The sequence below is a fragment of the Candoia aspera genome, chromosome 6, assembly GCF_035149785.1.
Source record: "Candoia aspera isolate rCanAsp1 chromosome 6, rCanAsp1.hap2, whole genome shotgun sequence".
Classification (NCBI taxonomy): domain Eukaryota; kingdom Metazoa; phylum Chordata; class Lepidosauria; order Squamata; family Boidae; genus Candoia; species Candoia aspera.
Genome location: NC_086158.1, coordinates 99616423 through 99640994, shown reverse-complemented (window position 1 = coordinate 99640994; position 24572 = coordinate 99616423). Strand labels below are relative to the sequence as shown.

The window sequence follows — 24572 nt, the reverse complement described above, 5'->3', positions numbered from 1 at the left end:
CACTGCTGCATAGCAGAAAACCCCTGGAGGGAAAGGCAATTGCACTGTGAATAGAACAAAATCAAAATACTGTAATGATTAAAAATGATTAAAGATAAAAAGTGCCTGAAATCTACAATGCAGATATTCTTTTAAAACGCATGTCGTATATTTGTCTTCAAGGGCTTCATGTTTGCTGAACGTCCTTCATAAACCAAACATCTCAGTTCTTTTCAAAAACAGTGAGGGTGCTTCATCTCTAACACAGAGTTCTCTACTTTCTGCAGGAACTCATGACCCCAAATATTTAGGGGTTTATGTTCTTCCCCTTCAAAACATCCTTCTCTACCTTCCCAAAAACCTCAGTACACCAGAACTGCGTTGTAGCTTCTCTTTCTCTTGTGGGTTATAAAGAAAGATCCCCCAACAGTATTTTTCAATCTTACTGCCTAAGATAACTGCAGAAAATCCTATTAATAAAGTTGCATTTATCTGAAAGTTAAGCTTCATAGATTTCAAAACAAGCTTGCCATCAAAGACAGGCGTATGTACTGTATATGGCAAGCAGAAACAGGGTGTGTGTGTGGGGGCAGGGATAATACCTAGAGTCAGGGTGGACTAGTTGAACTGCAATGCTTTCTTCAATGGGATCCCCTAAATCTCTAGTTTGGCCTAGAAAATCTGTGCTGCAACTGGAGTTTTTACATTTAGTGAAGACAAGCTATTACAGTTAAACCAATATCCTTGCTGCCTCAAGGGAATATGGCGCCTCTAGGCAACACTGACTGATGGAGCCATCTCCAGCCAATGCGAAAATCTGCATTTTTAGAAAGATGTGGAAGGAGGTTCGGCTCCCTAGGCCAGCGCATACTTGGCCTTAGCCCAAAGCCAGCCTGCTTGCGCCATGTGTGTGTGTAGCAGGAATGTTTAGAATCCCACCCTAAGATGCAGAACCCCCAATCCAAATGGGGAGTGATCTCAGCAGCGTTCTCTAAAAGGCTGCTCTGCATCTTGAGGTAGCAAAGACATTAACTCCAGATACAAGACCGAGAATCCAGTCCCCCCCCCCACAAATTATGAACATGTCTGTTGCCTCCAAAGCAGTCTGGATGAGGCATTTAACATCTGTGTGTGTGTGTCTGTGTGCCTTTGAGTCATTCTTGACTCCTGGCAACAGCCTGGGCAAGTCCCTCTGGTTTTCTTGGTGACCTTTTTGGAAGTGGTTTGCCCTGGCCTTCTTCTTCCTTGGTCCAAGAGAGTGGCTGGTCCCAAGCCGCCCATCTGCCTTCACAGCTAAGGGAGGACTAGAACTCATGGCTGCTCAGTTTCTTGCCTGGTGCCGTAACTATTGCACCTGACTGGCTCTCATACTTAAAAACAATCCCCAACATTATGCAAATGTTGCAAATCATATGATGCACTTTGTGATTTAATGGGTAGTCACCCCAGCACATGGCGCAAGACCGAACGGCATTTCGTTCTGTTATGCGGAGGGTCGCCATGAGTTGTAAATGACTCGACAGCAACTAACAACAACAACAAACACCCCCTCCCCCAAACTCTGTTTAGGCCAAGGAGAAATTTGAGGACAGTCCCACATATACACAACAGTAGAATTGGGCCCTGATGGGATCTTCTGGATTCACACATCATGGTTTAATTAATCTTGGTTTAATTAAACTATAGTTGGCTGGGTTTTGATAACACACTAAGCCATAAGCCATGGTTTACAAAGCACAACAGCCAGCGTCATGTAACGACATGAAGCTAAAATGGAACAACAGAGATTATAGCTGAGTCTGATTTGTGAACCAGCCAAGATCATGGTCCTTGATATAACAAACATGGTTTCAAAAGCTCTGGGTCTAGAAAAATAGGGAACAGGGTAGGTAGATTTTTGTACTTTGCATAACTCCAAAGAACACACAGGCACACACACAATTTTCTAAAACACTTTTCTAAGATGTTGTCGTAATAATAAAAAGAACGATTCTGATTGTTTGATTCCTTTCTGGAAACTGGTTGGCTGCTTGAAACAATCACTGACAGCTTCAACTTGGCAAGCAGGCTTGACACACACTTTTCCAAGATTAAATTTTAAAAATGAGATGCAACAGTGTGAGGGCCATCTGCTGAGGTTTAGATGAAGAAAAATGACTTCATTTTTTCTTTTTAATGAAGCCCAGAAAAGTGCAAGTAAAGTGAAACTTACATTTAGAGAGCGAACATAAGGTGACCTTATACCGAATAATGCTATCCATGGGCCTCCACACACCTCCCCCTTCTACCAAGTTTCTTTTCATAACTGCAGCAAGAAGGACCTTGGGCACTTCTATTCACGACAATTCTATTCTAGGCTAGTGCAGGCAGGAGATGCCCATACGCTGCACGTCTAAATGTGTGAAGGAGGAGGATGCATGGATTGAGCGTCTCTTGACACCACGGCTCATCTTGAGCTTGGAGTAAGACAGGAACTTGCATATGAATTCTGACCGAGGCAGGCTGCCTCCATCAGGGAGATGTGAACCTGGGGGGTTGAGAGCAATGGTGCAGACCAGTCTGTTTACAACTAATACAACAACCTCTTCCAGCATTTGGTTGCAGCTGGATCCAAGGGATCAATGCTTATAAGTAGATTTTGCAACAGAACAAATAAGTCCTGGGCACGGCAACAAATAATCATTCTTCAGGGATGGAAGTCAGAAAACCTAAGTTAGTGGAGTAATACACAAAATCACGGCAGGAATGCCATTTTTTCTATTCAGCTGGATGACTTGCCCTAAAGAAATAGTTACTAAAATATGTTTTATTGAATATTTGAAGGTATGAATGGTTCCTAGGACAAGTGACATGATTTGAGGGTGCAGCTGTGTCAGGCTGCCAGACTTCTGCATTGTGTGAATTCATTGCCAGCTTTCCAACAGCTGCAGATTGTGCAAAATTAAGATAGATGATCATCAAATGAGAGGCACAATTTTCACTCCACACCTGACATTCTCTGAATGAGCAACGAATGTTTACTCAGTCCATTCTCAAATTTCCTTCTGCTGGCAATCTAGTGGCTGCCTTGTAAGATGCTTTCTCCAGCCCCAAGTGGCTTGTTCTGACATGGAAGCATTTAGAGATGCTTTGTAGATATGTAAATTGTCTCCTCTGGGTTATATTGTGACAGGAGAGGACATCTAAAAGATAATGAGAAAAGTTATGAAACAGGAAGGTGAGAAGGAAAAGTTTTAAACTACAGTGGAAATATTTGGAGATTACATGAAGGCATGAAAGAGGGCATTGATTCCCTGCATTTTTCTTTAGGACACCACTAAATCCACCTGAAAAGCTTTTGCAGGCCACTAGGTAAGCCAGGAGTTGACAGTTAAAAATGTTAAACAAATCCTGGAAGATTCTTGAATCTTAATGACTTGGCAGTCTTGTAAAACTTCATATGTACCTTAGGAGAAGAGCTATGTTAGATAAACAATGAAATTTTATGATAGGACTACAGCTCACTTCATCAGATGCACTGCAGTGGCCAAACTGATGTAAGATTTAAATTGGGGCACTGTACTTCTGTCCAAGTGTGAGAAAAGCCCCTCGCTGAATAAATTTGATGAAGTCTTGAGAAGCAGCAGAAGCAAACTTTATTAATACGTTCTTGCAAGGACGGGGGGCTAGCAAAGTAGGCACCCCACATTAACGCAAAGCACACAGTTTTATCCCCTATCCTGGCCAGTAGAGCCCTCCTCCTGTTCCCCATTGAATAGGTACTGAGGAGTGCACAGCCTATCAGAAACGCCTAAAAATATCGCGTGAAGTCCCGCCTTTTTTTATATCTCCCATTCCCCCCTTTTCACCTCCCCTGGGCCCTTGTTTACTTCTTCCCTTATAAGGCAGCTAGCTTCCTTGGAGCAAGTAGGTCGGGGTCGTTTTTGACTGCAAAGCTTGCTAGAACTGGCTCTGAGCATATTTTCAGCATTGGTTAAGCATCTTATTTCCTTTACACGTGTCAAGGTAGGGAAACAGTCTCCTGTTCACCCAACTACATCCCACATCCTCTGCACTACACGTCTTTGTTTTACAAAACTATTTACTGAAAAAGCCAGTTTAGTTTTACAATTTACCGGAAAAGCCAGCTTTCTTCCATTGCAAAAACAACATCCCATCATTCCGCACACAAGGAACCTATTTCAAAGGGGAGTACTTGATTTCATGATCAGTCCTTTATGAGAAGCCACTGCAAGCTCACATGCCTGAGTTTGGAAGGTCAGTGATATGATTCCAGCCACAAATGTACCAGACCGATCTCTCGCTTCCGCCCCTCATGAAAGACGTGAGGGAAACCCACTGGCTTAATGGCATGCTGTGAGGATTCCTACAGGAATGTGTGTGCAGGGGTTTTGAACACTTGGAATAGGCTGTGTAAATGGTCAGGCAAGAGGCAATTGGGTTCTCCCTGTTTCTGAAATTAGCCTGTGTAGAACCATCAGCAGGAAAGCGTTTTTAATAAAATAAAATAAAAATACAATTACCAAGAATGCCCAGCGCACTCAAGTAATGTCTTCCTAAGCCTGCCCAAGATTCCATCGGCTCCAGCTTCTTATTTCCATGCTTTAGGAAGCCTAAAATATGGAGTGCACTGATGAAGTTACCCAGCTGGGTAATGAAATGTCTGCAAGGAAATTATCAAGCTCAGACAGCACCCAGGACTCCACAGTCCAGCCCTGAGCTACAGAGATTCTCTTCTGTTGGAATCTAAAATATTTCATTCACCAAGTGCTGGTATTAGAATAAGTTCCGATTTTTTTTTAAGCTAATTTTAACGTATCTTGGACAGGTAGATTCCTTAAGCAGCTAAACCAAGAGGAGGATGCTGCGGGGTGGCACCCCAGATGAAAAGACAAATAAATCATTTGTGTAGAGCCAACCCCTGTGTTCTGAAAGATCACAGAAGAATGTGTGGTTGGAATACAGGTGGTATTTCGCTCAGTCCGTGATTACCTCTAGGTAGGGCTGGAAAAGATTCTGCTTATAAATATTGAAATGCGAGGGAGTCAATGCCCCTTAGTCTTGAAGATGAGGCAGTTTCTGTTGGTCCTACTTTTCTTCCTTAATTGTAGCTTGGCCAAGTCTATTCCAGACACAGTTGGCTGAATGCAGACTCCGTTAATGAAAGGTGGATTGCACTGAAGTCAGTGGGCCACATCAGCCATGTCTTAAGTCCCAGCGGCTTCGGTGAGAACAGCACCAGGTTGGCAAAACACTGGCCTTTCATTCAGGAACACTTGCAAAGATTTTTCTGCACTATTCAGATTTGGGGGTGGATGATTTTATTTATAAGGCAGTCTTTAAGCAAGAAACAACTTAACCAGAATCTATCAAGCAAAGCAAAAGATCAGTCTGTTTAACATAAAAACAAATCAGTGTTTGCAAAACTGTACAGTTCCCAACTAATATTCTTAAAAACAACAGCAACAGAAAAAGTCAATGGCATCTTTAACAATTGCCGTGCCATCTTATTTTGGGCCTTGCATTTTAATTTCAGGATATTTATCTGGATGGGGAGAAACAGGGTAAGACTCAGCTCACGCAAGATGGAGTGGCTGTTCATTCCATTAATGATCCTATCGTGGACTTTCATTGAAGTTGTACTCCCCGGAGAGAGCACGCTCACAACCTGGGAGAGCAAGTGGAGGCCGTGGCCAGGAGGCCCTCTGCTCGGCTTCAGCTTGTGCATCAGAGGCAGCCTTACTTAGCGCAAGACGCGAAGAGGACAGTCACTCATATCCCTGTCATCCCTTATGAAGAGTTCGGTACTTTGTTGCATCTGGGGCTGCCCTTGAGGGCCACCCAGAAACTTCAGCTGGTACAAAAGTCGGCAGTCTGCATCCTTACTGGTCAGTTCCAATGCTGCCATGTTACCCTGTTACTGTGGCAGCAGCTTTGGTTACCAGGTTATTTCTGATTGCAGCTCAGCATGCCGGTTGCTACCTTCAAAACCCTTAATGACTCAGAAATCAGCCATCTAAGAGACCGCCTTTTCCTAATCAAATCTGCTTACCTAATCCAAACAGTTGGAGAATGTCTGCTTGGGGTCCCCCAAGCAGACATTATATGTTGTTTATATTTTATATCATTGCATTATTAGTGTTCTGTTTTATTATATACCTTGTAAATTGCCTAGAAGAGAGCTAGTTGGGTCTAGTGATTAGGATGCTGGGCTCAGGGTAGAAAAACCCAAGTTCTAATCCTTCCTCTGGGAGACTCTTCCTCTCCAACATGAAGGGGAAGGCAAGGGCAAACCATCTCTGAAAATCTTGGCAAGGAAATGACATGGACCTGTCCCTGTTGTCTCCAGGAGCAAATCTTGTTGGAAGTCCTGGCAAATCCAGCATGCCTCATTTGCATGTGAATTAGTACATAAACTGAGTTGTCCCACAATGCAACTCTGGGGAAGCTGTTTGTTGCCACTCCCACTTCCTCTTTCTCTCTTCCTTCTTCTCCCCCGGAAGCAAGCACAGGGATGTGTGCTGCTCTCCTCCATTCTGGGCACCACGTGGTGGGCCTGGAATCCCCCTTTCTTCCAGGCAGCTCTTGGCAGCGGTAGGGCTGGGAGTTTAGGGCAAAACTAAATATTTAGAAAGGAAAGAAGAACAAAGGAACCTCATCTTTTCCACCAAGATGGATGTAATAAAAGCAACAATAAAGTCAGTAAGAAATTCCTTTTTACTTCTTAACCTAATATGTCTGAGCGTGTAATTCTTTATGCTTGGAAGGGCTGAATGTGTAAGATCCATAACCTGTGTTTGGCATGCTCACTGAAGCTATTTTAAAGATAATCTTTTTCTGTGCCAGCTTCTCAGCTGTGTTATAAGCTCTGCTCCAGTTCAGTGGTTCTAGCAGGCCACTAAATTGGCTTCAAATCTGACTCAAAGGCACAATCCACAAACTGTCTAGAGTCCAGCTGGACTGAGGCAGTGCATAGATCTCATCAAACCAACAAGTATATGTGCTCCTGCAGTATCAGATGAATGCTATATGCCATTTTGCTTTGCAGCAGAGCTTGAACTGTGCACGTGCTTGCTCCTTGGAGTTTCGACTCGCTGTGAGATGAAGGGGAAGAGGTGCCTTCATGAAAAATGATGTTTCACCACTTAAAAGGTAGAAGCTATTTCAGGCATTAATAAATTCCGCATCATTTTTTTTTGTTAAAGATATAAATATAGCAAGACTGAATCAGATGTCCAATAATTATGGGTATATAAGACTTTGATTCAGAGATTTGATTCCATTTTTTTTCCCCAATCAAATCTCTAATGGACTGACCTTTCCACATACTCAAAGCCCTTTTCCTGACTTGTTCTGGACATCTTAGTCACAGTGACCTAATTTGACACTTTGAATTGAACCACTGAATCAATCTGATTCAAATCTGAATCAGATCAGAGTTGAATTGGTTAGCTGAACTGGAATCAGCCACCCTCCAACTAAGAATACCCAGAGATATAGGTTGGCTCTGTTATTTCTCTGCAGTAACAGAGAATGCAGAATAAGTGGTAGTATTTGATGAAGAATTCTGCTTCATATGAATCTAAAAGTCAAGTGAAGAGTCATGGCAAAAACATCTGAACACTTTGGCACATCTGTTCCTGCATCTCAGCTTTCAGTTATTTTCTCAGTATGCATGCTTTTGCGACCAGATAAAGCAATGTGGGGCTCACCAGATGTGCAGAACTGCCACCAGTCCTCAGCCTGGCTAGTAGTGAGAAATGACTACAGTCCAAAAACACCTGGGGAGCCATCTGTTGCCCAGATGTTGCAAGAGAAAAGTATATTTTCATTTGCACACACATCAACATTACTTGAAAATATATCACAGTATGATGTGCAAAGTACCAAACCCTGCGGATGGAACACTATATTTGGTGCAGTCCTCGATACAAAGTGTTTCCATAGGAATATAGATTTGGTACAAGTAAATGGCTGAGTTAGAAAACTCCCACCTCTTTTAATGTTGAAGGACCCTTCCAGATTCTTCCTCCTCACTGTAGTCCAAGAAAAACGACCAAAGAGCTAGAAGAGTGTTGGGAAGCTATAGCAGAGGCACAAAGAAGAAATGTTCCTCTCAAGAGGAAAGAAGCTGAAGAACAGCAGGCTGGCATCCTGCAATGAACTGTCAGAGAGATTCTTGTCGTTTGGACACAGAGCTCCTTCAGTCAATCTACTATCTACCACATCCAAGTTACCACCATCATTTTCAGATTTAGTACTGTTTGTAGATCCTCATCCAATGTGTTTCTGACCTAAGAGGGCAAAGAAACCTCATCAAGATCAGATGGTAAAGAGGAGCAGAAGTGAATGTCTTCAAAATATTGATGACACCTCACTCAACATCTCAGGCCAGCAGCATCTGAAGATCATGGGCAACCCCAGTGCCAGAGGACCAAACAGTTCAGTTCCCATCATGGAGGTTCTGCTCCTGCCATTACTTGGAAAGGAAGCTCATCCCCAGGCTGCTGCATAAGGATTGGCCAATATCTTCACCCAAACATCTTTGCTTATGCCTTCAATTTCTGCTTTTATTTTCTTTCTCAGGGAAGACTGTAAAAAGGCACAGTCCAGAGATCAATCAACAGACAAAGGTCAGAAAGGGCTGTTGAGATCTGGAAATGCACTTTGTCATTTCTTCAGACATTTGATACACAAAGTAGCTAAAGTAGGTCATTTTAGAGTATTCTAGCAAAATACATTTTCCCTAAGCTTGGAGTAACTTTGCCAAGGTTCACTGAAGCCTTCAGCAGATTTTTTTTTTGAAATGCAATTATTATTTTCAAAACCATCTATGCAAAGTAGTGTTTGCATTCAAGCATGAAGAGAGACAGGAACACTTTGTGATAACAATAAAACTAACATTGATTAATGATTCAGCTACAAACACCACAATGGAAATTGATTCAGCCACCAACACGCCAGTTAACAAGTGAAAACTTATTATTTCAAGGTCAGTCAAGAGATGTGACAAAACACATTGCTTCAAAGCTCATGGAGTGAACTTCTAGCTATGCCTGCCTGCCTGCCTGCCTGCCTGCCCGCCCGCCCGCCCGCCCGCCTGCCTTCCATCCATCCATCCATCCATCCATCCATCCATCTATCCATCTATCCATCCATCCATCTTTCATTGTATCATCTCTATCCCTCTATCCCTCCATCCCTCCATCCATCCTCAATGAGAAACTTTTCACACAGTATTATCATCATTAAATTTGCCTAGATTCCTAAAAATAAAAGGGCTGAAAGCAAGTTTTGTGTACAGACAGATGAAGAACCACCAAAACAAGCACACCTACTCATTTACCCCCAGAATACTTGACAATGAAGACCTGCAGAAGATGCTAGGCCTGTAGGTGACACTGGGAACCTAAAAGAACAGAAGATGACAAAGGCAGACCATGTCTGGATTATGGCCAAGAATGCTACATGGATGGGTCTGTGAGGCTACCAGAGTAGAGCTTGACTTGAAGGAGATTTTATCTTTGTATTCTGGTTACACTCAGCCTAGTAAAAACCTTACACACCCTAGAACCAAATGAGCAGTGCAATATTGTGCCTCCTCCTGGCTGAGGTGCCTATCCACTCGAGAAGCAAGTGAGATTCCGCTGCTCTGCACTGTACCACCAGCGTAAGGGCTCTGCCAAGAACAGAGGCTTCTCCTGTGGGTAGTCAACCTCCAGGGTCCATGAAATCCAGACTGTTGGCAGAGGAAGCGGAAGACATTTTGCTGCCTGAACAGGAGCTCATCAACAATTCATTTACTACCAACTCTACCTATTTATGGTGTTGGGCGAACAGGTACTTTACCCAGTAATGTAGCATCCTATTGATTATGATACAGGAGTTACCAATCACATGTCATTTGGACATTGTAAGGCACTATATACTGTAAATACCAAGAATTATTAATTTTATATACACCAAGTATTCCAAGCCCCTGCCTATGGAGGAACAAAGAAGAGTTGGCATTTATAACTACCTTGTGAAATTGTAGAAAACAATTGCCCAAAAGCAATGGAAGATCTCTTAGAAACCATTAAAGTGGTACTGGTCCTACTGTATAATAACTGCAGAGATGGGCTCCCTTGTCAAATGGAAGACTTCTGGCAGTCAGGTGGAAAAGATGTGAAGAAAGGCCTTGGATAATTTTGCATTATCCATAGCCCTGATGGGCATCGGTGACCAACCTAAGAGTAGAAAGCAAAAACTTTTTGCCTGATCATTCCTCACTCCCAGCTCTCAACATGACCACCATGCCAGAGCCCACCCAATTCCACTGCGATTATCTCCCTACGCTGGAGCCAAGGACGACCCCACCCTAATCTTTAGTTATCACATTGGTAGCTCAGCATTGCTCCTAGAATTTCAGTTCTATATAAACAAGAGTATTAATATATGTTATTCTCACCCTTATGTAGATTAAAGTGAGGATGGGTGAGTAGCCCAAAGTCAGATATAGAGAGCATGGATTTTGCATCCCATAAGCATGACTGCCTTTTAGAGATGCTGCCCTCCAATTTAACTATAGAGGAACTCAACAGGATGGGAGCTCTGCCTTCTGAGGCATATTGAGGGTTGCTGATCATCTATTAATTGTTACTATTGTTGTTTAGTTGTATTTGGATTTTTGTTTCATATTGACGTATGCCGTCCCTCCTGAGTCACATCTCTGTGACGTGGGTGGGCATATAAATGTCATAAATAAGTGAATAAAATCCAAGCTAGTTTCCAAATTAATAAAATATGTGGAAGAAAACCACGTGCTTAACTGGCACTGTGTTTGCTGAGTGACCTGTCTCATTAGCAGAGAAAATAAAGCTATGACTTAATCAGATTTTTTTCCCTCTGGCAGTTAATTGTTTCTCCTCCAGGTGCTAAGGGTAAAGACATCCTCAAGTTGAGTATGACTCTTGTGACTGTGTCCATGCAGCTTTCTTGGCAGTGATATTGAAGTGATTTGCTATTGCAGGTTCTAGGGTGTTTTTTGATTTCCCAAACTAGCTGACAGTCGTGGAAATTCACACAATCCCCATCCAAATATTAACCAGGCCCAACTCTGCTTAGATCAGCCAAGGTCAGCTAAGTGTTGCCACCTGCTGGGTCAAAAAAAATATGCTACATGAATCTGCATTTCACTGACCAGAAGCTGGTGGATGCAGATGAATGGGAACAGTATTCTCTTCTGTAAGCATGCTGCTAAGATACTTCCCCATGGTGTTAATGATGTGAAAAGGGGCAGTAGAATTAAAATGAGCAAGCCAAGGAGAAGAAAAATTGCTTTGGATACAAAAAGCAAAGGAGAATTAATGAGGTAGGAACACAACAAACCAAGAATGTGAAAAAGGAGAGTTGGGAACAAGAGTCAGAGGGATGGACAAAGATTCAAGGCTAAAAAGGCAGATTAGACAGATATGTGGAAAAAGTGAAAACCAAAGATGGCTGTTTTGCACTGGACCTTTCTTAGGAAGGCATCTGTTTTGAGCCAGGTTTTCTAGTGATGGCATGAAACTATCTTCTCTACCAGATGCTTGGAAGCAGGAAGGCTCACCCAAGGCACTCTGCTGCCTGAGCCAAGGGGAAAACTTGCACCTGCAGTGCTTTAGAGCCAATGGACTGGAAGAGACTGTGACTTTGAGGCAGGATCCTGCACTGACCTCAGGATAGCAGGCTAGTTGGCTTACGTGGTACATACAGCTGTGTGTTCCAACCCTTCACTGCTTCTTGCACACTGCCCTGCTGAAACATGCTGCAATGCAGCAACAGTGGCACCCATGTGCATCACAGAAGCCAAGCTCTCTTTTGCACACCAGACCATGATGCTTCCTGGATCACATGGCCTGTTTTGGCTAACTCGCTGCCTCTTTGCCCAGTCTGGGGCTAACCCTCAGTGTCTAAAACTAAAACTATGGCCCAGCCATAGTTTGCAAAGCCAAGAAATCTAGGAAGCCAAAAGGGCCAGGAGAGAGCCGATGTGAAAGAATGCATGCAAGAGCAAAGGTCTATTGGGAAAAGTGTCCAGTGCCAAGTGGTACACTTATGCAGACATATACACCATATCTTACAGTGAGAAAGCCCATCAAGTTCTGTTTAAGTATCTGGTTCATTCAATTAAGGAACAATGCTTGTGGACCAAAAATATGGACACCACAGGGTAATGCATGGACATAATGGCTGTGATAAATCAAAACAATGGTCAAACTGAGTCACCAAATATTAGTTAATCAAAGATACTCCAGTCCCTAGATCTGGTAGTCAGAGGTGTGCAGCTTTGGAAAACAGAGGCTCTGTTCCTAGCTCTCATTTCATGGACTAGGGACAGATCTATTGTCCATTAATTAATCCTTTCTACAGTTATTTCTGCTGAAGCAACAAATTCTATCTTGCCGAGAAGAATTTTATAAACTCATCAGACTTTATATGCGCTTTCTGTTGATCAGCTGTTTTGAAGATGTGCAAAAGATAAGCAAACAAAGTCCACTAGAGACCAAGGTTGTTGGTAAAGACCTTCTCTGTAGCAGTCTCCTTTCTTCCCCAAAGCCTTATTTGCTAACTTGGAACTGAACATCATCTCTGAGAGGGTGGAACAAAGGACCATGACAAATGGATTCCAGCAGAACCAGGGGTTTGTTAAGGCACCGTAGATGTGGGACATAGTGCTCAGTGCAGTTTAAGAGTTAATTAACAGTTCAGAAAAAGTAGAAGACAGAATGGTGAATTTGCCAACAAGATTAAATTAGAATGAGTTGCTGGATGGTGCAAATGATGGGGTGTTTTATACAACTTTTTTTTCGGAAGGACAGTTGAATGGTTGCTAGGCAATTAAGGGAAATAACCTAGACAAAACAAAGCACCAAATGAAAAAGAGAGACATAAAAAGTTACGTGTTAGAAAATAGACTGGGAAAGAATCGAATAAAACCTCACAAGGAAAGTTTGGAAGACGAAATCTGCATTGAAGTATTCCTGTGAGTGTTATTTGTTGATGGGAAAGTGGGGTATAAATTAAATTAGCAATTAAAAATATATCCTACTGAAATGAATGGGCATTACAAAAGCCACCCGTAAGGCTTTAAAGAACACTTTCAGAGAACACTGCCACGGTTCTGGAGGGGAGATCGCATTCACCTGACTCCATGGTGCAGCCAATCATGGCTCATGAACCAACTGCAATATAACTACATCATGAAAAAATATAGAAGCACCAGAAAGCAAGCTGGATGATCTGCAGCAAGACCTGGGGAACGACACCTGAACATTTGTTTTTTAGAAGTTCAGAACAGCTACTGAAAATTCCAGACTGAATGTCATTTGTAACTGCTCCACAGAATCCCCAGTCAATAATGTTCCAAGATGTTGCTGTGGCAATTCCATGATCCATGGCATATGCCATGGAACAAAATGGAACGATGGGCCCAGGGTCAGTGTCACTCTCAGTCCCTGCTGAGAAGCAAGAGTGGGGAAGTGCTGCTGTGTTCATGGGCTACGCACGGCCTGTCTAAGAAGGATTTAGCAAGATGTGGTGGGCCATAATATGCTGGCTTTCATAACATACTTAAGAGCCACACTTCCATAGTTGCGATACAGGGAAAGTGTTCTCATGCACACACCATTACATAAAATCCAACTAATAATTCTAGATTTCTTTCAACCCTGTTTTATATATGTGTGTACACAAAGATGTGCTTCACAGGTAATATGATAATCATGCCTGGGGATGAACTTATTATGAATTTAGAGGTATTTATGATCAGAAGAAAAAACAGGATTAAATAAGTGAATACTTCTGCACCTTCAGGATAATGCTAAGTTGGGTATCCTACTGATTTTTGAAATATAAGTGGTGTATCCTACTCTACTAAATATTTGCATTTCATCTTCTATAGAGGAAAAATTGCTTTGCAATTCACATTTCCAAAAATAAAAATAATATAGTGCCCCTCTGCCTGTGAGATGTACTCAGGAATAAGCACTCGGGGATGTGTGTGTATCTCAGAAAATGATAGGTTTAGACTGCAAAATAACCAAACAAATGGGAATAATTTGAAACTATCTAGACAGTTCCAATTTCCATACAGCTAGAAAAACTAATGCAATTGAACAACAGAAGATATCTAAAGTAGAGGCCACAGATATCGGTGAGTTAGAAGAAGGAGTAGTTGAATGGAACAAAAACATTTTAGACTGGGTTCAGCAAAATAACAGGAGCTGGACTGCAGCTGATTGCAACAAGAAGAGCATTAAGGAGGAGAATGTAAGACAGATGGGAAATTGAGCTGGAACAGTTTTGCTTCATCTTCCCGTTCACTTTCTCTAGAGCAGGGTTTCTCCACCGGGGTTCCATGGCACCCTCGGGTTCCATGAGAGGTCACTAGGGGTTCCCTGGGAGATGGTGATTTATTTAAAAAAATGTTTCAAATTTGGGCAACTTCACATTAAAAAGATGTCATTATTTATGTTTAGTTTAAGAACACTGTTAGTGCATACTGTATATATAGGTCTACACATGAAATGAATATAATAATTTTATAACGTCTGGACTATATTTCAACCTGAATATGGAGGGGTTCCCTGAAGCCTGAAAAATATTTCTAGGGCTCCTCCAGGGTCAAAAGGTTGAGAAAGGCTGCTCTAGAGTCTTCTTTTTTTAAACCAGGATGAACCGCTTGTGAGCAGGAAAACTCCATGTGAAATTACAGCCTGCCCATAAACATAATAGTTGTGGCCTGGGATTGAAAGTATCACTCAATTTCTAGTGGAAGTTCTGACTGATATCCCCCTAAAGCAGCAAGGGATGGGACATAAGCCAGGGGGTTTCCAGAAGTGGCCCCAGCATATCTGAATTACCAAGACCAACAACTTTCTAGTTGAAGTGAACAGAATTACAGAATGAGCCATTATATATGAGAAATATTGATTGTTCACTGCAGAATCATCCTATTTCTAGATAGCTTTCACATTTTCCCCTGTATCATTGTCAATATGCAAGATTACTATTGCCTGGTTAGATTTATGTTGTGCAAGTTAAAAGAAAGTTAATCAATTCCAAATCATACATATTCTCTTGGGTGAAAGATCCTTGAAATACAAAATCAAATACCGACTGCATTGCTGAATTCTGTACCCTTGATATTAGTGAGGCTTGCATAGATTTACTGGCTGAAAAACTGTGAAATGAAATCATTAGTCCATTTGAGAGGAGCTGAACCCACAAGTGATTTCTAAGGAGTACAGATTTCACTGATCAAACTCACATTCTCCTTCCAAAGGCTGTTGTGAAATAACCATTCATTTCAACGCAGTTTTCACAGAGCTGAGAACCCCAGAAGTGCTCTTTGTACCCCAGCACACTTGACAAATTGCACCCCTTATTTAAAAAACAAGTGCTGTTTATGTACTATTAGGGATTATGGCCAAATGAAGCTGTATCTTCCTGCCAAAGGGGACATTCACTGCTCTTCTTGTGCTTCCCACATAGAGTGAATCCTCAATGGCACCTGCTGGAAACTAAATAGGTTTCCAGGACTGTCCATCACCTCATCCAACACACTACTGGCAAATGGTCAACGCACAGCATGTGAATCCATGTTCTTTTCTTCTTTCCAATTTCCCTGGGAAGACTTGAAATAATGCTCCCAAAGAAATGCACCACCTCTTTTTTGTCCTTATTTTAACCAAGAAGGGAGAACACACCAATGAGGGTATTATTAGGATTGTGCTTGATGAACTAGACTATGCTGAACCAATTAGCAGCCTACCCCAATTAACTTCATAAGCTTCACATCCCTTTGATTGAGACAGGCCAAAAGAAAGTTGCACAATGTGTCTTCAAGACATTGCATCTCCAAATCTACTTTACCAATAGAGCAATGGTGAAAACACACATTCTGTCTCTCTCTCACACACATTATGTTGGTATTTGAGGGAAACACCAATCAAATCAAATGTAGGGAAAGGTATTACATAATCAATACACTAGTGACTGAAATGAAGTGTTACTGCCATGTCACTGCCCACTCTGATCTAGGAAGCTTTCTGCAGCCAAGACTTAAAAGTAATTGCAGTTGCAATCTAAAATACTTGGTAATTATCCCATTAAATCTAGCCAGTAATGGTGGACTGCCATGCAAATACTTAAAAGGCTGTTTAAATTCAGAGGCTGCATAAATGTCCAACATTCAAATGGTTAAGTGCTTGATCCTCCCTCTAAAACTGCTGGCTGTAGGAAGCATTCTTCATTGCATTACTTCATCTGCAGCCCTGAAAACCTCAGGATCCATCTCAAGTGTACATTTCAAAATATGCTTAGTATTTAGAGAAAAAGAAATTTCACATTAAATTGCCACATGTTCAGAAGACCACTAAAGCCATTTGACAAATACGTTAAACAAAAAGAGAGAGAAGGAAAGCGGATTAGCAGAAAACTAAATGGCACTCTGGAAGATAATCCTCTAAAACGCTAAATTCTGAGCACAGGTTTTAGGTTTTATGCAGAGAGAGACATAAATACAGAGAACTAATACATGCCATAATCACTACAAGCCTTTGGCACAGATGCATCTGTAACATGAGACTGATTGCTAGAGATCCGTCTACGTTTGTGAGGACAACTAACCCTTTTACATGTGAAAACCAAACTTGATTTGTTAGGCATGGTTAACTTTCTGGCTCATTAATAAGCGATGGCTGAGCTGCCGCCCCTTGGTTTCGAAGAGAAGACCCTCCTTGCCAGAGCCGCTCCGTTTCCCAAGATGCAAACACGTGTAACTGGGCGGGTGCAGAACAAAGGGCGGAATAGTGGACCGGGCGAGACATCCGCGGCGTTGGGTCCCCCCGCAAAGAGGCCATTGGAGAGCGAGCCCTGTCCAGGGTGCTGAAGTGCCCGCCCCGCCCGCCGACTTGCCCTGCTCCGCTCCCCGCGCGAGCTCCGTCGCTCCCCGCCCGACGTCTTCGGTCGGTCGCCACCCGGTTCGGCGGGGCTGGCTGCTCGGTGGGGCCGCGCCGCGTGTCGGGGCGGGTCCGCAACAGGTTTTCGGCTGAAGCAGAGCCGCCTTTCCGCTCCCCTTCTCTTCCCAGGAATCCCCCCCGCCCAGCACACACCTCCGCCCCCTCCTCCAGGGCGCCGCGACGGGCGCTTCGTCCGAAGGCAGCACCGCCAGGAGCCCGCCGGCCGGGCCCAGGTCTGCACCCGCGGCCTGCGCGCGCATCGGGACTCTCGTTCCGGGTCGAAAAGGGTCCGCGCGACTCAGCAGCCGCTGCCCCTCCTTGCAATCCCTGGAAGGAGCAGCGCGAGGCTCTGCAAGGCAGGGAAAACCGTGGCCGCGGCTGCCTTTCCTTCCTCCTCAGGCAGGCGGACCCTTCCTGGCCAGGAGAGTTACCCCTCCCTCTAAGAGATTCTTTTGTTAGCAGCAAATTGCAAGGACCGGCTGCACAGGGCGGGGGGGTGGGGGGGGGCGGGGGTGGTCCATGGCCGGCGGCGCAGAAGGCCGGGGAACCAGGCGCCGAGCGGGGGCCCTTTGGCATCAGCCCGCCGCGCTCCGTTGCGCGGCGCGGCGCGGCGCGGCGCTGCGCTGCGCAGGGCGGGCGAGGCGAGGCGAGGCGAGGCTGCAAGCAGCGGCACCCCGCGCAAGGCCCGGAGAGAAGCGCCAACTCACCGTCCCGGTCGCAGAGCTGAATCGCCTCCAGGCTGAGGTTCTTGAGGACATCCTCGCAGGGGCTGGCCGGGCTGCTCCGGGGATGGTCCAGGCGAGGCACCTCCATCCTCCCGACTCGTCGTCTTCCTGGGCTGGGCGGGCTGGGCTGGGCTGACGAGGGGCGCAGGTCTTGCCCCCTCCTCGAAGCCGCGGGCGGGCAGCGGGGCAAGGAGGGTGGGAGAGGGCGCCCTCTGCGACAGCCTCGCGGCGCCTGCTGCCTCTGCCCAGGCTGGCTGTAAACTGCGCGGTGCAGCAGAGGCGCGCGCGCTCCCTCCTCCCTCCCTCCCGCCTTCCCTCCCCGGGGCTGGCTGGCTGGCTGGCGGCGGGCGGGGATTAGCGGGCGGGAGGGGCGGCGCGCTGGCGGGCCCTGCGCTGGCGCGGGAAGGGGGCGGGGAGGAGGAGGAGGAGGAGGAGAGGAGGAGGGCAGCGCGGCGGCTCACCTCGCTCCGCGGGAAGGGGCTCACCGTTCGCAGCTCTGCGGCCAGGCCAGCGCGAGCCCCCGCCAGGGAGTGCGCGGCCGCGTGCAGTCCCTGACGCCCCCCCCCGGCCGCCGCCCCCTCCCCCCCCCCGCGGCTGCTTACGTAAGGCTTGACCCGCGGCCGCGGGGGCGCTGCCATCTTGGGCTGCGGCGATCCTGCCGACCGCTGGAAGGCAGGTGGAGGCTCCCGGCGTCTCCTGGCTGGCCCCAGCGCCCCCTCGGATCGTTTCAGCCCGGATCCGGCGAGGCTCCGGCGAGGCTCCGCCGCGGCTCCCCGGCTTCCGTGTCTGGATCGCCGGCGGCTCGGTGCTGAGTTTGCAGGCAGAGCCTTTCAAGAGACCCCGTGGCTGCCTCGGTCTTGGACTGGCCGAGCCGGTTCGTCTCGCGCCTTTCCTCTGCCAACAGCCAAGCGGGCACCCAGGCGATTTCTCTGAGGCCCATCCAAGCCCCAGGTGAACATGGAGCAGGTGCTGAAATCCGAGGTCGGGGCAAGCAGGTGGGAAGAACTAGTTAGACCAGTGTTTCTCAACCTTGGCAATTTTAAGCTGTGTGGATTACAACTCCCAGAATTCCCCAGCAAACACTGAAGTCCACACAGCTTAAAGTTGCCAAGGTTGAGAAACACTAAGTTAGGCCAACTGCAGAGTGTAGACCTTCCTTAGTTTTTCTGTCAGCTCATGTGAACAGAGTTCCTTGAAGGAAGCTCAGAATTCCACAGTTGGTCAACTAGGTCGTTCTGAGAGGTTCAGCCTGGCTGGTGGCCACTTAGTACACTATAATCTTCATTCCTAATGTTCTGCTTTCCACAAGCATCATTTTCCTCCCTCCCTTTCCTGGACCCAATTCTTAGCAGCTTCATATTTCTTCTTTGATCTACCAAATATTGTAGTTCACAGTAGCTTTTCCCAACCAGACACCCCCCAGAGGTTTTGGACTATAAGTCCCTTAATTCCCTGCCAGTGGCATGAGGCTTATCATCCAGTGCATGAAGAGGGCCCTATATTCATTCAGACGACACAGAAATTGTCCAACTTTCTCCATGTACGGTAGATGCGTTTTTATCTATCTCAATCAACCATGAGAGGCCATGCTGTTATTAATTGCTCATCCAATAAAGTCATGTGGAGCTCCATACTATGCTGAAGTAAGCCCTAGCAAGTTCAGTTGGGTTTACTTCCAATTTAAGTATGGCTAAAATAATCCTTTAGATTAATAGGATTTAGTACTAAACAGACGTTTACAGGACTTCAGTGTGTCTGCGTGGAGGACTAGTCATTTTCAGATGTGTAAAAATTAACAAAGCAGATACGTTTTCTTGCTCAGAACATATGAATATTTGGAATTAATTTATAGTGTAATCCCATTCAAATCAGTTTAAAACAAAAGAGATTAAATTCAGTGGGATTTACTCCCAGATAAGTATCTATGGAGTTGTAAAGATAAAAGCAAAGATGTCCTCAAGTTTGGTTGGACTCCTCATAATTTCATCCATGCAGTTTTCTTGACAAAGGTGAGAAAGTGGTTTGTCCCCACCTCCTCCTCCTCCTCCTCCTTTTCTTTCTAATCTCCCAGTTTAGCCAATATACCCCATTACAAGGTAACCCCCATTCAAAAACTGGCAAGGGCTGACCCTCCCTTCCACCCCTTAGTTCTCAAGATCAACCAAAGTCAGTAACTGAATCAGTTTATTGAGTGGTGACTTTTCAAGCTGAATCAGCTATCCTAGTGGTGACTTCTCCATGAACTTTTCTGCCTGAGAAAAAACCAGGGTATGTAAGGTGTTTCCAATAATTTTCCATGAAATATGTCCAGGAAGCCTACAAGCAAGGTGCCTTAAGTGCACTGGAAAGCCACAGGTAGAAATAGTAATGCAGAAGCACCAGCCCCCCTCACATTGACTCCCCCAAACTGCGTATGAATTCATAATTTCAGTAACTGACAGATCAGAACAGGGTTTATCAACCAGGGTTCCATGGAGAGATCACAATTTATTTAAAGGATTATTTCAAATTCGGGCCACTTCACATTAAAGAGGTAAATTTCATTCTTTCTTTTTAATTTAAGAACACTGTTCATGCATATATACAGGCCTACACATGAAATTAATATAATGATTTTGTAACTTCTGGCCTATATTTGAGCCCAAATGTGCAGGGGCTCCCCAAGGCCTGAAAAATATTTCATGGGTTTCTCCAGGGTCAAAAGATTGAGAAAGGTTGGATCAGAGGGTATTGGTGGTTTGCAAAAATTAACAGCAATATGGCATTAACAAGAAAATAAAGTAGAACTTCAAATTGTAGCTCTATGTTGCAAGATGCCACATTGGCTAACCACAGACCACGAACTTGAGTGGCCATACATTGCTGATGTAGATTAAAGGTCTAACAAGAAGAAGCTGACAACTGTAAGATAAATAGTCAAGCAGACTTCAAACTGTCGAGATAAAACACTCTTCCAAAAATCCCAAATTGCTTCTAAGAAGCCAAGAGACAGGAAATGTTGTTTCGGGGGAATGTGATGCTCTGTTAATAGCCTTCTGCACCTGGTTCTGGGGGAGGACCAACCTCTCATTTCATTGCTCCTCTTTCAGAGGAGCATTTCTACAAGAAGGCCACAGCAGGGGGCCAGGAGGACCTCTCTGTGAAGCTGAGAAAGTTCTTTCTGAGGTAGCCCCTTCCCCACCTCCTTTGGTAGTGGCGAGGTTCTTAGAAAATGATCTTAGGCTTCAAGAACGAGTAATGCAAACCAATCAAAGTGACTAAGTATTCCTCTACTGGCAAGGCTGCTAGTTTATGAGATAAACCAAAAAATCTCTTAAAAAGCAGGTTGAAATATTCTTCATGCATTTTCAGAGTTCAAGACAAAACTTTGTGGTAGGGGTGACTCATATGAGGCATATGAGTCACTTTTCCCTACTCCCTACAGGAATGATCCCATTATTCCCAGGAATGATGGAATAACGCTAATCTGGTATATTCCTCATAGTTCCAGTGCCCACAGAAATTACTGTTAGAAAACCACAGTGATGTCCAAAGGTGTTTGGGGCAAGCTATTTCCATCTGCACCCATCTGTGTTTTCAGGACCGCCTTGACTAACCTTTGTAGAAAATACATCAAATCCAAAACTGAAAACTAAAGAAATAAGATGCCAGGTGATTACCTATAAAGCTTACAAGCATGAATGAACCCATCCTGATAAAATGTCAAAGGGGTGTTGATGGTGAGAAAGCTAAGGAGTAATAAAACTAAACAAATCCCACAAAAACAATTTAACAACATATCCAAGAACATAAACATAAAAAATCATGACAGCTGCATTACTACACAAATCATATGAGTATAGAATTTACTGGAATTTGCATATCTTAATATATTGTATTGCAAAACAGAATACATACAAGCAGCAGAATATGATTGTAATGAAAGGTTGCGTTAATTCTTACGATCTTTTGTTGAAAATGCATCTCCAGTTTCAGAGTTACTTATTTATGGCTTGCTTTGGAAGAAGACTGATCACAGAATTCCAGGAATAACTACAAGGACAGAAGAACACAAATATAGAGAGTTACCAGTAAAGACATAGATAGACATTCGTATGCGGATGCTCACAATATTTTAGTCTTCTCCCAATTAAAAATCAATACATGCAGATTAAAGATGGCTGATTCTAAAATGCAGCTCTATGGGTTAATGGATGACAACAAGATGGGGCATTATCATCTCCAGGTTGCTGGTTTCAATGCTGGTCAGAGGCTCAGTTGTGCTAACCAGCAGCTGTACTGTAGGCACCACTGAAATGAGTTGGTTTGGGTCCATGTCCTAGCAAAGAGCAATTAACTTTCCAATCAATATGTTTGGCATCTTTCATTGGCAATTCTCCCCTTAGGCTTGGAACCAGTGTGACGTTTTGTAAGTTGATGATTTTATCTTGCATATTATTTATTTGTTGCTATCTTTTTTCCCTTCAGCAAAGGATCATTACCTTGTGGTGCTGGAGCTTGAGCACCTCAATGACGCCATGAGCTAAACCGTGAAGGGCCACCCAAGACGGGAAGGTCGTGACAGAGAGGTCAGACTAAATGCAATCTCTGGGGAAGGTAATGGCAACCCACCCCAGTGTTCTTGCTGTGAAAACTAAATGGATCAGTACAACCAGAGAGATGCCGGTGGAAGCTCTGGCGTGGGCTGGTCCATAAAGTCACGAAGAGTCAGAAGCGACTGAACGAATAAACAACAACAATCTTTTTTCCTCTTGTAGAATTACAAGAAATTAACAGAATAAAGGAAAAGCCATCATATAGGAACATTATTACAAGGAAGAAATTCAGGGAACAGGGAACAGCCCTGCCAACAACCTACCTGCATTTAAAAGCTAAATGGTAAAACCTAGGATGCCACATTCCAGGAAGGAGAAGATTGTGTCTGCCTGATGCTGAAAATATATCAGGTATGATGCGCCTCCTTGGGAAGCCAGAGAGGCCCAGCAAAGACACTTTTCTCTTGGAGTCACCCACAAACATATTTGATGGAGGACCTAGCCAGATGGTTTCTGAAGATGACCCCCATCTTCAGTACCAATTTTTGGAAGGTAGTGTTGCTTTTGAAAGGTCATTCTGCTTTTCAGAGATCTGCAGTGTTTTGATTAAAGAAAGTTATTTACTCAGGGTCAAGCAGCAGCAAAGAGACAAACAGTAGGAATCCTACATCTTGCAAAATAGATAAATTAATGTATACTGTCTGCTTTCTAAGGATGTTCCTGCCAGGATTTCAGGAGAAGAGGCAAACAGGTAACATGAATTCACCTCTCTTAAATACAGGGTACTCCATTCTCAAGTGTCCATGGTGTGTTTAAAATTAAACTTTATTTAATTATTAAAATTAGTAAATTGATATGAATTAATGAAATGCAAGGGATGCAGCCCCTCCCTCCCTCCTTCCCTTTTCCTTCCTTCCTTCCTTCCCTAGATTTTTGAATCATAAAACGGGTTTGTGGGAAAAGAAGAGGAAGAGTAACAGGAATGAAAATTAAAAGGAACAGTGAGAGAGTGGAAGATGAGTGACAGACAAAATGCAGTTGATGAGCTACAGGCTGAGAGGACCCACCTGGAGTCAATGAAGGCAGGGAGAAAAAATAATAAATGAAAGAAGCAAGTGAAATAGAGTCTAAGAAGGCAACAGAGGCAAGGAACGAGACTGGGAGAGAATTTAATTGATGCTTCGGCAATGATTGATCATAGTCACATCACAGGACTGAAGGCTGGGGATGGAGCAAGAAATGGGAAAGGACAAGACGATACACACATGTGCACGGTTCTCTCATGCCCAAAACATCCTTCTTCCTAGCATTTTCCCATCATCACGGGGTCTGTTTTTCGGATCCTGAAGCCCCACTTTGCCCGATCGTCCGCATCCTCAGGGCACAGACCCTCCATCTGCATGTCCTTATTGATGGTGTCTTGCAAAACATTCCTTTGCCCAAACTGAGTTTGACTTTCTGGAAGGTGTTCCCTGTGGGGGCCCAGAGGCAGCTCTAGGTTATTCAATTCATGGCACCCAGAAGGTCTGGGTTCAGTTCTTAACATCTCCAGGAAGGGCTAGTAAATCTCCTGCTGAAGTCCTGAAAGCTGCTCTTGCACTGTTGGGTTAGATAAGCTAATCATCTGCTTCATTAGGATGAAGCCTTCTGTATGACGGGATCACATTTTGTCATGATGTGATCAAGTAACCAATATTTTAACAATTGCCTGTATGAATGCTGATGATCATTTTCTAAAAACCCCATGTTAAGGAAAGGCACCCATTGCTTCAAGATTTTTTCATGACAAGGTCCATAATCAGGAACCACAAATTCCCCTGAGCTGGATTTATAGGAGTGGTAATTCAAAGCACTGGGCAAATATCAGTTACCCACAGCTTTTCTATTATGGTTCCCCATGCAAATGAAATAGAGGCTATGCTTTAATGTGGCTTTAGAGCTTGATGACTTCCTGATGTGCTGTAATAACATCTGGAGATCGTCACTTGTCACATCCATACATTTTTCCTGGCAACAGTATGAAAACGGATTGCCTTCTCCTGGAATATTTTTTGACTTTCCAGTCTACTGTATTACCCAGATTGCTGATAGTCTCCCATCCATCTGTTAACCAGGTCTGATCCTGCTTAGCTTCCAAGCCAAGACCATCTTTGTCCTGGATTCCTCTTTCATCTATGTCTGTACAAGAAACTTGCAGTAGTTCAGTAATCTCAATACTATCATTTGAAGGATCCTTTCACAGAGAAAGTGAAGAGGTACTGGGCTAATGTAAAACCAAGGCACATCTGTAAGGTTGATGTGCAGAGGCATAGAGCCACAAAACTATATCAAAGCCTCCATTTGTCCTG

The 24572-nt window shown here is 44.2% G+C and overlaps 1 protein-coding gene across 1 annotated transcript in view; it reads right to left on the bottom strand.

Moving 5' to 3' along the window:
* PHYHIPL (phytanoyl-CoA 2-hydroxylase interacting protein like) overlaps positions 1 to 17938 on the bottom strand; it is a 49596-nt gene extending 31658 nt beyond the window's left edge. Inside the window, exon 1 of the mRNA XM_063307751.1 lies at positions 17672 to 17938. Coding sequence (XP_063163821.1) covers positions 17672 to 17777 — 106 coding nt within the window. The 5' untranslated portion in view covers positions 17778 to 17938. The remainder of the gene's footprint in view (positions 1 to 17671) is intronic.
* Between the last annotated feature and the right edge of the window lie 6634 nt (positions 17939 to 24572).